The sequence below is a fragment of the Orcinus orca genome, chromosome 18 (assembly GCF_937001465.1).
Source record: "Orcinus orca chromosome 18, mOrcOrc1.1, whole genome shotgun sequence".
In the NCBI taxonomy this organism is placed as follows: Eukaryota; Metazoa; Chordata; class Mammalia; order Artiodactyla; family Delphinidae; genus Orcinus; species Orcinus orca.
In genome coordinates this window covers 43,576,975-43,591,820 of record NC_064576.1, presented here as the reverse complement: position 1 = coordinate 43,591,820, position 14,846 = coordinate 43,576,975, and the positions used below count along the sequence as shown (strand labels likewise).

The window sequence follows — 14,846 nt, the reverse complement described above, 5'->3', positions numbered from 1 at the left end:
AATTCTGAAAATGCTGAAAAGTAATCAAAAATTTGTATGGTTTACATCATTGTTTTGATCTTTAGGTTAATAATCTAGAAAAGAATAATAACGACCTCTCCTGTTTTTCAAAATTATTTCTCCCCACAATATTCATTACACTTATATACACAATATTCATTACATTTCTTGCTAGATATTCTATTTTCTCAATCAATAATATACTTATGCTCCCATGGCATACTGCATATGGCTGTATTATGCTATTAATATTATTATTTATTATATTATTATTATTTGTTATTAATTATTGTAATACTTAATGGTTTAGAATCATTCTCTTACAATTCTATCTCTTTATTAGGCTATATGTATTTGTATTTTCATTACCTGCCACTGTACTGCCATTTTAACAGTGCTCAATAAGCATTTATCAATGGATGAAATAACAGAAAGATAGATCAATGGAACAGGATAGAAAGCCCAGAGATAAACCCATGCACATATGGACACTTTATCTTTGATAAAGGTGGCAGGAATGTACAGTGGAGAAAGGACAGGCTCTTCAATAAGTGGTGCTGGGAGAACTGGACACTTACATGTAAAAGTATGAGATTAGATCACTCCCTAACACCATACACAAAAATAAGCTCAAAATGGATTAAAGACCTAAATGTGAGGCCAGAAACTATCAAACTCTTAGAAGATAACATAGGCAGAACACTCTATGACATAAATCACAGCAAGATCCTTTCTGACCCACCTCCTAGAGTAATGGAAATAAAAACAAAAATAAACAAATGGGACCTAATGAAACTTCAAAGCTTTTGCACAGCAAAGGAAACCATAAACAAGACCAAAAGACAACCCTCAGAATGGGAGAAAATATTTGCAAATGAAGCAACTGACAAAGGATTAATCTCCAAAATTTACAAGCAGCTCATGCAGCTCAATAACAAAAAAACAAACAACCCAATCCAAAAATGGGCAGAAGACCTAAATAGACATTTCCCCAAAGAAGATATACAGACTGCCAACAAACACATGAAAGAATGCTCAACATCACTAATCATTAGAGAAATGCAAATCAAAACTACAATGAGATATCATCTCACACCAGTCAGAATGGCCATCATCAAAAAATCTAGAAACAATAAATGCTGGAGAGGGTGTGGAGAAAAGGGAACACTCTTGCACTGCTGGTGGGAATGTGAATTGGTTCAGCCACTATGGAGAACAGTATGGAGGTTCCTTAAAAAACTACAAATAGAACTACCATATGATCCAGCAATCCCACTACTGGGCATATACCCTGAGAAAACCAAAATTCAAAAAGAGTCATGTACCAAAATGTTCATTGCAGCTCTATTTACAATAGCCCGGAGATGGAAACAACCTAAGTGCCCATCATCGGATGAATGGATAAAGAAGATGTGGCACATATATACAATGGAATATTACTCAGCCATAAAAAGAAACGAAATTGAGCTATTTGTAATGAGGTGGATGGACCTAGAGTCTGTCATACAGAGTGAAGTAAGTCAGAAAGAAAAAGACAAATACCGTATGCTAACACATATATATGGAATTTAAGAAAAAAAAATGTCATGAAGTACCTAGGGGTAAGACAGGAATAAAGATGCAGACCTACTAGAGAACAGAATTGAGGATATGGGGAGGGGGAAGGGTGAGCTGTGACAGGGTGAGAGAGAGTCATGGACATATACACACTAACAAACGTAGTAAGGTAGATAGCTAGTGGGAAGCAGCCGCATGGCACAGGGATATTGGCTCGGTGCTTTGTGACAGCCTGGAGAGGTGGGATAGGGAGGGTGGGAGGGAGGGAGACGCAAGAGGGAAGACATATGGGAACATATGTATATGTGTAACTGATTCACTTTGTTATAAAGCAGAAACTAACACACCATTGTAAAGCAATTATACCCCAATAAAGATGTTAAAAAAAAAACCTTTCAACTTTTTTTAAATTAAACTTCCTTTTCCTTTAGAGTCTAAATCATAAACTCATCAGAAACCATCCCTCAAAAGGGTATGGTGCAAAATTTAATATGTGTTAGTCCTATGCCCTTAGGATAAACTTAATCATATACACAATAACCTATGTGTAGTAACATTGGGTAACGTGGTGAAAGGGATTAAAAAATATAGAAAAGGATCCATTCACTCAGAAATAATCCATATTTTGTTCTGCCAACATGCCTGTAATTTTCTAAATTACGTTCAACCTGAGAGTATGATAGTAGTTTTAAAAAAAATTTTAACAGTAGAAACTCTTCAGATATCTAAACTCATGCAGAACCCTATTTATAAAACAGATAAAAGCAAGATTGTCTTTATTCAAACTGGAGAGCCCACCCTAGGCTGTGACTGCTTGTGCTGCCCCTAATATTTCTAGCAATCCCTAAAGAATGATAAAGAATTCTGAGTATCTCTTGGGTCAAATTTTTAAAACCTGGGGAAAAGCATGGTTATTTACTAAATCTTGATGAAATACAAATTATTTTATCTGGTTGAAACTGCCCATTAATACCTGAGGATGACCTTAGTTATGTGAGCATCCAACATCAATGAACAAGACCAGAAAAAATGGAGGAAGAGATTATCTTTGGGCAGCAAAAATAGGATTAGACATTATAAAACAGAATCTAGAAGGAAAAAAAAGGACTGTGAGCTTTTAGAAAACTCTATGTCCTAGAAATGCAAGACGTTCCCAGAACTCCTGGTGCACACTTCTATCCTCTCTTATCACCTTTATTGCCATAGCATCCTAATGTCTCTTTTCCCTACTTTGCTTTCTTCTGTTTATTCTAAACATGGCTGCCAGGGTGTTCTTAGGAAATAAAAGCCAGATGCCATCACACCAATGCTCCACATCTTCCAATGGCTTCCCATCTCTTTCAGAATAAAAACGAACCTTCCTGGACTGGCCTGTAAGATCCTACAAGCAACCTGGTGCTTGCTGCCTCCATGAGCTCATCTCCAACTTGGTTCCCCTTTGCTGACTCAGCTCCAGGTTGTATGGTCCCTCAAATATTCCAAATGTACTGTATCTCAGGGCTCTGGCTTTTCTATTCCCTTTGCCTAGGGTACTGTCCAATGTACATGAACAACATCTGCTTTCACTTCCTTCTGGACACTGCTGAAGTGTTCACCTTCCAGTGGGGTTTGGCCTTTCAGACTACTTAAATTTCAACCCCCCTCACTTTAAAACTTTCTACCTCCCGTGTGTGATACTATCTTCATAGATGTCTTCATCATCTGATATACTTATTTACTTGTTGAATTTTAATTTATATCCCTCACTTCAAAAATTTAAGTTAAGTGGCGGCACGGATTTTAGTTTACATTTTTATTTTAATTGTCACATCCCTATCACTTTGAATAGGGCCTGGCACATAGTAGATGCTCAATTAAAAAAAATATATATATATATATATATGTTTGTAAATGAAGCAATGCACGGGTGGATGATTTTTTTGTTTCTAATGTAACTATAGTTTATAAATTTAAATGTAAAGACTTTTAAAATAAATTTTAATAATTACAATGAAAATTTGTCTAAATATATTGCACATTGCCCTGCCTCTTTCTTAAAATGAATATGCAGAATATATGCTGAAATAGTTTAGTATTTTAGAATCATTTAGTAATATGGCTGATATTCCAGAAACCACTCTTTTTTTTTTTTTTTTTTTTTTTTTATTGCGGTACATGGGCCTCTCACTGTTGTGGCCTCTCCCTTTGTGGAGCACAGGCTCTGGACGCGCAGGCTCAGCGGCTATGGCTCATGGGCACAGCCGCTCCGTGGCATGTGGGATCCTCCCAGACCGGGGCACTAACCCGTGTCCCCTGCATCTCTCCCCTGTTGAGAGGTGGACTCTCAACCACTGCACCACCAGGGGAGCCCCAGAAACCACTCTTATAATTCTATTTGCTCTTACATAAAATAACTCCAGACACAATTTTATAGTACCTTTGTTTAAATATGTTTTTTTCTCTCTCCTTCACTAGTGCTATTTTTTCCCCATTCCCCAAATTTGTCATTATTATTAATTCAAAAAGTGTATATTAATTTCCCATGCCATGATTAGCACTGTGTTAGGTACTGTGAATTCAATATTAAATAAGATATGTTCTCTGCCCTCTAGAACCATTCTAGCCTAGTAAAATAAGCTCTATTTTTCCAGAAATTATTGTCTCAAAGGAGACATTATTTTTGTTTTCAAGTCTAGACACACACACACACACACACACACACACACACAGACAAATACACACTAGTATTAAAAAGTTCACCTTTGAGAATGCTAGAAATTTCTCTTTTATTAGAGCAGAGCAAATGTATAGATAATTATGAACCTCCAAACTCTGAATCACACAATTCATGAAACGATATTGAGAATACCAACCCATAATGAGTGTATCCTTTTTAAAAATGTATTCTTGTACATAACAGGAGGAAGTATATATAGCTCTGGAAAAGTGTCTGAGATAGATAATAAAAGAAAATACCTGTGACAAGTAAAGTTTTAAATTTATTTTTCTTATATTAAGTCTTTTATAATGCCTACCTAATAAGATTTTTATAAGGATTAAATGAAAAAGTTGTCTGGCATTTAATAAAATGTTACAAAATTACAGTTCTTATCTTAGTTTCCCAGATCATTATTTAAGAAGAAAATAATGATAACATTAAAAATTCTATATTTTTATCAATTTGAGAAAATATTCAATATTTAATCTGAGTCTATCTAGAATGAATAGATTTAAAGAATCTAGTATAATCTACAATTGTATCTTTTGTTTTCTCACTGTCATCTTTATAATTTTGTCCTAAAAGTATACACAAAAACTTAATTAGACTCTGTAGTATTATGATTTCCAGATTTATCTAACCTAATATTTTTCAGACTTTACAGTATGCCTATATTCAACACATGTCAAATTTCCCCTATTCTATAAGAAAGTGAGATTTTCCATCTTTCATGATGGCTAACAACCAGTGTAGCATAGGAAGAGAGAGGTCCCTGTAGACACAGGAGATAGGTTCTAGGGCAGGGATCCCTTGGTTAGCTCCCTACAAGGTTGACAAGTAATGTTCTTTTGGACTGGGGACCAAAAGACATCTTGATTGGTAGTAAGAGTCATGAAAATATACCAAATACTTAGTGTTATGATATTCAAATTAGAAACTTATTTACTCGTAGTTAATGTTCAGAAGGAATCTGATTTCTCAGAATAAACTTCTTGAATCTCTTTGAATATGTAATTTACTTGAAATAAAGTCACAGTATTATTTCTAAAACAGAGTTTGCATAAAATGTTGTTCTCAGCTGTTACACGTTCACATGTTACTCCTGGGAAAAGGAGCATTTGTAAACTATGTGTAATTTATGTTGTATACCTACTCAAAACTGTGATAAGGCATATGGAATCTCAGTTTCTTAAGCCATGCTTTTTTGACCCTAGATTTTTAAAAGATCTGGTAATAATGCAGATGAAAGCAAATATAAAAGTTTGGCAGATGTGTCTCCAGATAGAAAGAGAGACTGAAGTATAGACACCTGACATAAGAAAATCTTTTATAGTTTTCAAAAACCCACGTCCAAATGAGACATGAGACAATAAAATATCATCCACAAAGTTCATTCAGGGTTGGCTTAAAAGAAGAGGGAATTTTCAGGTCTCCTAACCAGGAAAAAAAAAATTGCAACTGTGTTGAAACTAATATTTAATTTTTTTGTTATTTTATTCATTTTTACATGGACATGATAAAGTCTATAACTTTCAAGTCTGTATTGTATACACTATAATCTTACTATTTTATTTTGTTCTTAATGGTTAAAACTTCAGAGGTCACTCAGATTACCTCACAATGATAATGGAAAATTTAAATAAAACATGCAAAATAATGAAATTACTTTATACTATGTAAATAACACTTTTGGAAATATAAAGTATTAGTTAAGCAGTTTTCTCTTTAAAAGATTTCAGTTTTATACAAATGAGTATTATGATATCCCCAAATGTTTTTTACAGTAGAAAACATTCTTGAAAAATAATTACATGTATTAAATATTTCTATTTCTATATTAAATATACCTATCTTTACCTATATATTTATATTTATATAGTTATAGAAATATTTCCATAAAAGAAGTAGGCTTTCTTTAATCATATCATATTGCCCTGAGCAGTGCAATTAACCAGAGGACCTAGTTCAAATGTCAAAATAGTGAATTTTCACTTTTGATATTCTGCACACAATTTTGGGAATAAAAAGATACTTAAATGAAACCTGGGTCATCATTAATATGAATGCATCCTTTTAGTGCCATTTTGAATTCCTACATTCAAGCAATTAACTCAGAAATTTATGTATGAGAAGTTCTCAAGTATATACATTTATTACCTGATTCAAATCAAAAGATCAAATAAGCCAAAGAGGTAGAGTGGATTAAAATGGTCCCTGAGGATCAATTAACACCTACGAATGTTTAGTAAGCAGTCACCTAATTGCTACTGAACTAAACTACACACACGGTAATGAAGATTAATAGACTCTGAACAGGTTATGTTTATTTGCTTTAAGAAGTAGAAGTTCTTGATATTATACATTGATATTATACATGAGCTCACTTAATATTAGTGCTATATGGTATTGTTTCATTCATTTTCAGAAAGAAAGTGTCATTAAAGAACTACCTTAATTTCCACATCCACAACCATTCATTTTAAATAATATTTTCTAATAATGTACATAGAAATGTTTCACTAAAATAGAACAAAGATGAACAAAAAAAATCAAAAATATAGGAGACTTTGAGGCCTGAACTTTCTAATTGGATAATACTTAGCCATTCAAATGCTTTTGTTGAGTATTATTATGTAGAGGCAACTTACTAGACATTGTAGAAGTACTGTCAGGATTTAGGAGGATCACAATTTACTTTACCTGGGGTAAACACACATCTAATTGAGTGTGTTTAGAAAATGATTGGTAAAAGAGAAAATTTTCCACCAAGAAAATGCTTGGATCCACATCCAATTTTGTTTATTGGTTAAATGCTTGAGTTGTAGGAACTTTCAGTTCCTACAGTTTCATATTTAACATTCATGTTGAATTTAATTATGTGAAGAGTTTTATCTATGTGTATAGTAGTAAATGTTTGAGCATCCTCTGGATTTTCAGGATTAAACTTTTTTGATAAGATTTTGTCAGGAAACTATGGCAGTTAGGGTCATTTGAAAGACCCTAATTGACTGAAATGACAGTTCAATTTAATTAAACAGGATTAGAAAAATTGAATTGATTTTGTCTTTAAAGGAAAGTGTAATGTGATTGTTAGAATACTTAAAAAGTGAAATTTATTATGTCTATGCCCTGTTCCTTATAATCTTGGTTATCTTAAATCATAATTTAATCGACTCAGAAGTAGATTACAAATTATAACTGGCTAAAATATCATCCTTTGTTAGCTGTTACAGCCAGCTGCAAGGAACCTAATTCTTCCATATTTGCTACTACTTGGCATTAGACCTAATGTGCTGTAAGTGCTAAGTTAAATTTTTTTAGTTTGAGTAGTGGATAAATAAATGAATGAGTGCATATCTGACAAGGCATATTTTTTTCAAGGAGCTTTCTAACAATATGTAAATGTTAGTCATGCTATCTTAGTAAATTATTTTTTCTTTTCCTTCCTTCCTCCTTCTCTCTCTCTCTCTCTTTCTTTCTCCTTCATTTTCCTTCCTTTCCTCCTTCCTTCCTTTATTACTTCATCTTTCCTTTCTTCCTTCCTTCCATCTCAATAATAGAATATAACACTAAAATTAAAAAATATATATATAATCAATATATAATCACCATCTGTTAAAAATGACAATATTTTAATTCATGTTCCTTTATACTAAAACTCAATATTACATTTCTTTTGGGTCATAGAAGTTACTGACCTTTGAACAGATAACTTTTAAACTGTATGATAATATCAGAATTGCAAAGTAAAAGGGAATACAAAATGGAATTTTAGAATAACAACAAAAATGAATTTTATATTACAGTTTTTAAAGTTATAGGTACTAATTAAGGAAGAAACTATAGATATAACAGACATATCACTTATGCTATATTATATTATATTTATAAAATATAAATATATTTGTATTATACATTTTATATTACTTAAGTTAAATTACATCAATTTAGAAAATCCATGAAGCCTCAATTTCTACAAAAGTCAGTTAATTATATACACTTCATATTTCTATATTACCTCTGATGGAAAGTTTTCTCTGCCCTGCTTGTGATGTGTAATTTCATACACTGTTTTCTTCCCTAAGGGAAATACTTACTTGATTCAGTTCTTGGATAAAAATGATCTGTCACCATTGTTTGCTTTAAAGGGCTTTTTACTTTTTTTTATTTAAACACTGAATACTGAAAGAAAAAATCAAGGCACAGGGGATTGCAGTCCAGCTGTTGTGGCATAAATCAATATTTAAAATGCACAATAGTGATTTTTCTTCCTCTAAAGTAGGGATTTTGTGTGCTTAATTTCTTGTTTTATTAAAATGTCCAACTTTGTCTAGGAAGGACTGAAAATTTAGCTTCAGTTTCTGTTTAAATTTACTGCCCAACAATGGGGTAACAGAACAGGAATATAACTGCACTTTAATATTTGATTTCTGTCTTTCCGTGCCCTGTTGGGGGTTGCTGAAGCTTTGGATTTCATAAATTTCTGTGAATTTCATTTCATTAAACAACCATATTCCTTGTTGAGTTAAGGAAACTACTATTTCTTTGACCCCAGTTTAGCTTTAGCAAAGGTGCCTGGGTTCTATTTTAATTGCTCATTAAAGGAAAAGCTGAAAAATTTCTAAGTAGTCATAGCTAGAAAGGGATCATAATCCTCATCATTCTAAATATAAGGAAAAACACATCTTTCCTTCTTCAAACAAGAGATTTTTGCAGAATAGTAGCCTTTGGATATACTCATTTATTGCCTAAATTCTTCCATACATTTTATATCATGATTTATGTACTAGAAGGTTATGCCTTGAAATTTTATTTTATTTTATTACACTTCTTGGTTTACAGAACAGCTTTCATTCTAAGGCGACGCACCAAATACACTGATTTTGCAAAACTCGTCCCCTGCGCTAAGATGCCCATCTTCAGATTTCTACTGCGTGCCTCTGGCCCCCAGGGTGAAGCACTGCCTGAGTGCATTAATGGCAGAATCACAATGTAATTGTCAGAATGGTGGCATCATCACACTTTGACGCCAACATCCTCCTTTCTTTCTTCTCACTACAGAGAAACTAAGGCTAAAGGTTAAAGGATGTGGCTTATTAAATAATTCAAGCCATTAACCTGCAACCTGAAAACCGATGGCAGCCTGTTAAGTTTACGCTGCCATGATTCATGTTTGGTGTCTACTGATGCTAAAGCATATTGCCTGTTTGCTTTACTTTTATTGCTACATAGTAATGTAGTGAGGAAAGAGAATGAACAAAGGTGACAGGACCCACGCAAGGGGACAATAAGAGCAGCAGACACACTTGCATAAAGAAGATTGAAGCCTTCCCTCCCTCCCTCCATCTCTCCGTATAGGCCCCAGTGCACATCTGCGTCACTGACGCTGGAGGAGGAGGCGCTGAGGCAGAGAGAAAATTGTACTGTGAGGACCTTGACAGCTTTACTGGCGCGGGCTTTTCTTTTTGCCTTCCTATATTTTCTGGAATAGATTTTTTTTTTTCTCTTTTACAAACTGACTAGACAAAACCACCCCTTCTCGCCTTGCAGAAGGCATTTGACTTTCTCAGAGGTACCCGCAAGCTCTCAGAGCATCCTCCAAGAGACCAGTGACAGGAGCGCAGGTGCAACGAGAAGGCGGAGGGGAGGGGGGTGCGCTTCTTCGCGACTTGGGGATCTTTCTCTCTGCGCTCCCCAGGCACTGAACTCTAAGCTGCAAGGATAGGGGAGCCGACAGCTTCTCCACTGAGGCTCTGCCACCGGTGCTTGCCAGGGAGGTGTATTCAGCTGTCGCTGCCTCCGAAGCTTCGGAGCGCGCAGACCTCTCTCCCTCGCCCATCTCCAGCATCAGGGTCGTCCCTCCCCGCGCGGTAACCACGGGGACCCCGCAAGGAGATCGGGGATTCTCAGCCCTCTGCATCCAGCTCCTTCCTCTGCTCCCGGCCGTTGAGCTCACCACGCGCAGGTCCTGCGGACCTGACCGCCGCTGAGCCGCGCGGCTCTGCTGTCCGCGCTCCGCTCGTCGCCTGGCAGGGCGCGCAGCCGCCTGGTCCCGTCTGCTGCCAGGGTGCAGAGGGCGCCTCCCTCCCCCTCCTCCAACCCCGGGCTCCGTTGGCCTCCCTCACCCGCTGACCCGTCTACTCCTGCATCCGCTGAATCCCCTTTGCCTTCCTTGCGTCAAGCATGTCAGGCTCTGGGCGAAAAGATTTTGATGTGAAGCACATCCTGCGACTCCGCTGGAAACTCTTCAGCCACCCGTCGCAGTCCCCCGGCGCTCCGGCCGGGGGCAGCTGCCTGCAAGAAGACAGCAGCAGCAGCTTCGAGCACTGGGGACCCAGCCAGAGCCGCCTGCTCAAAAGCCAAGAGAAGGGCAGCGTGAGCACTTTCTGGAAGAAGCCTTCCTCTTCTTCCTCCTCTTCTTCTTCTGCCTCCCCGTCCTCTTCCTCCTCTTCCTTCAACCCACTGAATGGCACCCTGCTGCCAGTGGCCACGAGGCTGCAGCAAGGGGCGCCCGGGCAGGGCACCCACCAGCCGGCCAGGACTCTCTTCTACGTGGAGTCCCTAGAAGAGGAGGAGGTGCCAGGCATGGACTTTCCTGGACCACACGAAAAAGGGCTTGTCTTGCAAGAGCTCAAAGTGGAACCGGCCAACTCGAGCCAGGCAACAGGTGAAGGATGTGGACACAGGTACAGTAAGTCCCCATGGGACATCCAAGCATTCCTCAATTTCCACTCGTTTCCCCCCACCCTGTGCACTCTGGGTAGTTACTAAGTCTAAAACGTTTCAAGTTGAAAATTTTGGTTAAGAGATGCCAACCCGGTTTTTATTACTCAAATTGCAACCTCATTAAAAGTTTCCTCCTTAGTTTCTATTGGCTCATGCATATTGCTTTTCTTTCCCCAAGTTTTCGGAGCTTAATCACATATTGAATATATATGCATTTTGATAACTCTCCATGTAGAGTGGTTCTCATATTTCTGAGGTTGTAGTATTCTTCTGTCATCTTCTGTCATTAAATTACATACATCAGTCTCCCAGTTATTTGATATGAGGAGGAACTTCCTTTAAACACCATTCAAATGCATCTCATATACTGGCCTAGAAACTGACTTGGCAGGTTACCTAGGATCCCTGTGGCTTGAATCTATATTCCAGGAGTAATGAGGTGGACAGTAGGCCACCAGACAGCAAGATTATCTTCTCTCTTTTTTTCCCCATGAAGGACAGTGTTACTATTCTCTATCCTAACTTCCCTTTTTATCCTACTTCATGAACACCTTTGCTTTGTTTAAAGTCTTAGAATTAAACTCTTGCTAATGCCCTTTTCACTTTTCTGTCCTGATTCATTGTCTCGGTATGGAACTGTGTATTCTTAGTGAGCAGGTCAACATTTATTTCTTGTTTATATCTAATATTACACTTCTTTGAGCACAGTTCTTCTACTTTCAAGACTTATAGAAAACCTTCGCACACATAACCTCCTTCTGAGTTTGACATTTTCAAAGAATTGATTCATTCTACACTAGATCATTACTACTTTTGGCGTATAGTGATGATACGAAAAGATTTGCATTTAAATTCATATATCAGAATATATTATTGAAGAAGAAATACAGGAGAGATATAGGAAAATAATAATGAAATTTTAATAAAATTTACCTTTCAGTAAAAATAAAAATTAGAAACAGAAGCAATGTTTTAAACTTTTGCTTGATTGAATCAACTTTTTATAAAGTTAAGTCACAAAAAGAACACATAAAACAAAATAATACCATAGGTGGTCTCCAATTATGTTGACAAATGTGAAGTTAAAGATACAAAAATTATACTTAAAAAATTTCAATTATATGGATTATGTGGATTTGAATTTTAAGAGCCTTGAACATAATCTAATATGTGATGACAATATGTAACATTATGATTTTAAAGACAAAGAAATTTAATTTGCAATTTTCGAGTATGAGAAAGTTTTTTCCATATATAGGTGATTAAATATAAATTTATCTATTATTCAATCAATTAAGATAATTTACCAAAATGATTATAATTTGGGGTACTATTAATACTATGAAGTTATTTGATTTATGTATTCACTAGTGACCTATAGTTTTAGATCGTTTTTAAAAATAAAATATGTTGGGCTTTACCTCCTTTAGTTGAGGAAATGTAATTTTTTAGTTTTAGGAAATCATTCATAAACATTTAGCAATTCACCTTATATATTTAAAAGAAAACCAGTTAGGTTAAAGATTTACTAATTACTATTTTATTGAAATTGATATTTTTGTGTCTCAGACAGTTCAGGGAATAAATAGATTTGTTTTTCAGTCTTGAGTCTTTTTTTTTCAGTTTCAGTTTTAGTTTCAGTTTTGAGTCTTTTTCTTTCAGTTTTGAGTCTTCAAATCAGCTCAAATATCTGATTTCTGGGAATATTAATGTTTAATAATGTTTAATAATTAAAACATTTTTCTTTATAAAACTACAGTTTTAAGTAAATAAGGCATACTTGGCATGAGTAATTTCAGAAGACTTTCATGTAAATTGGACAATTTGGAAATAGAAAATATAATAAATTTAAAAATAAAACTAATAACTAATAACCTCAGTTAGGGATGAAACATCCATCAGATTTAACTTCCAGTCCCTTACTTTTGAATATACATCAGTGTTTATACACACAAAGGGTTGTAAATGGAAAGAATTCTGAAAATAAGCCAAGTGCCACCCCAAGTCATATTTACTTTTGGAATGAGGGTTTCCAGTGAGGGCTTGCATGTGTAAAATATTGAAAATCAGGTCTAATTTTATTTTAAAATTCTTATTCATGCTTAAATCCTTTAGTTAAATTTTAATTTCTCACTGGACAAATCTGTCAACACTGATAGTATTCTCACGGACTTTATATGTTCCTAAACATTCATAGACTACTGGTTCTGTGCTCATGATTGATTGACAACATGCTACTAAACTAAGCAATAAGCTATTATCAATATATATTATTATAATACGCAGTAAGAATAATGTTCATTTCCCAGAAAGGACAGCATTTCCAAAGTTAAGTATGGAATGGAAAACAATATGTAAAATAATTCAGTAATGTGGATTTACTTTGGTTTCTATCATGATCCATGCAGGAAATCTACATATCGTTCATAATGACCAATGAACACATGAAGTATATAAACCTGCATGATCATTTTGATTACTTGGGTCATTACTGTATCACCGTTCTGTGATATCACATTTGATATTTAACATTTTGTTTCATCAATTCTGACCATTATGCTAAATTAATCTTCACGTATAAAAAAGAGTTGGCTCTTTTTCTCTTCCTTCATTTTCTGATCTTCTCTTTATTCATTTGGTCTCATACTAGTTAAGAACATTGTTTTAGATAAGCATAAGTAGCTCAGTTGGCTTTATTTGTTGTTCAAACAGCAGATGGAAGTTGCTCAGCAGAAAGCTGCTCTTAATCTCAGAATTCTGGAAAGGTCAAATTATCATGGAGTTGAAACATAAAGGTAGCAATAAGACAGTAGTAAACTGAATTACTGCTGAAACCCAGCCTTTATCTTATCCCACTCCACCAGACACACATAAACAAATCTCAGTATTCTACTACCTTAACCATGACACCATTAAGAATCCTAACTCTTACAGTAATAGGCTCTTGCCCTATGCTATTAATCATCTATTTTTTCTACTTTACTGTCTGAATGTAATTTTTAGAGAGTGTATCATTTCCTAGCCATTCAGATCACTATATATTTTTGATATGCATATTTTTTGTCCAAAATTCTATATGTAGTAAACTAAGAAACCAAAGAGAAATATTTCTATTCTTGCAGTTTATAGTGATGTGAGTAGGAGAAAAGATGTCGTGTTTAACTACTTGCTTTTTTAGTTTTCTCAGTTCTCACAGAGTGCAGGCATCTATTTCCATGGTTTCAGTTACCACCCATAAATTGTATTTCAGAGCTGCATCTCAAAACCTAGACTCTGCCTCCCCACACCCACAACCCCCTCTCCCCCCACTTCCCCCATGAACTCAGGTCTCACACATCCACTTGACCTTTCTGGTAGATATCACAGATACAATATAAATACAGCACACACAAAATTGAGCTCATAATCTCCCTTCTCTCTTGCTCAATTTTCTTCTTCTCTATCTCAGAGAATAGCTCGCCATACATTAGGTTGTACAAGCCAGAAATCCAGGATCATATTTACCAGAATTCTCTTTCCCCTGATTTTCAATATTCCACCAAGCCCTGTCACTTTTCCTTCAAAAATGTCCTCCCCTATGTCTGCCTCACATCTCTCCATATCCATTGTCCACACCTAATTTTAAAATACTGTCATCTTTCAACTCAACTTCTGCAACTGCCATCTGCATCCTCTTTCCTCATTGATTTTGCCACCTGTAATCCTTTCTCCACACCAGAGTCAATGAAAATTTATAAGATAAAAATCTAAAGTTTTTCCCCATATCCTGGCTCTCCTTTTATTTTTCAAAGCATTTCCACCACTCTGACCACACTCTATCTCCTGGTCAGTTAGGCCCTGAAAGAGCTGACTCTTGTCTGCCATC

The 14,846-nt window shown here is 35.6% G+C and overlaps 1 protein-coding gene across 1 annotated transcript; it reads left to right on the top strand.

Moving 5' to 3' along the window:
* Positions 1–9,693: 9,693 nt before the first annotated feature.
* On the top strand, positions 9,694–11,114 carry LOC125961889 (kelch-like protein 1). Its single transcript, XM_049700934.1, has one exon. The coding sequence runs from the start codon at positions 10,439–10,441 to the stop codon at positions 11,024–11,026; it is 588 nt and encodes a 195-aa protein (XP_049556891.1). The 5' UTR covers positions 9,694–10,438; the 3' UTR covers positions 11,027–11,114.
* Positions 11,115–14,846: the final 3,732 nt, after the last annotated feature.

Coding starts and splice junctions, on each gene's coding strand:
- LOC125961889 (XM_049700934.1), top strand. CDS start 10,439: ATGTCAGGCTCTGGGCGAAAAGATTTTGATGTGAAGCACATCCTGCGA.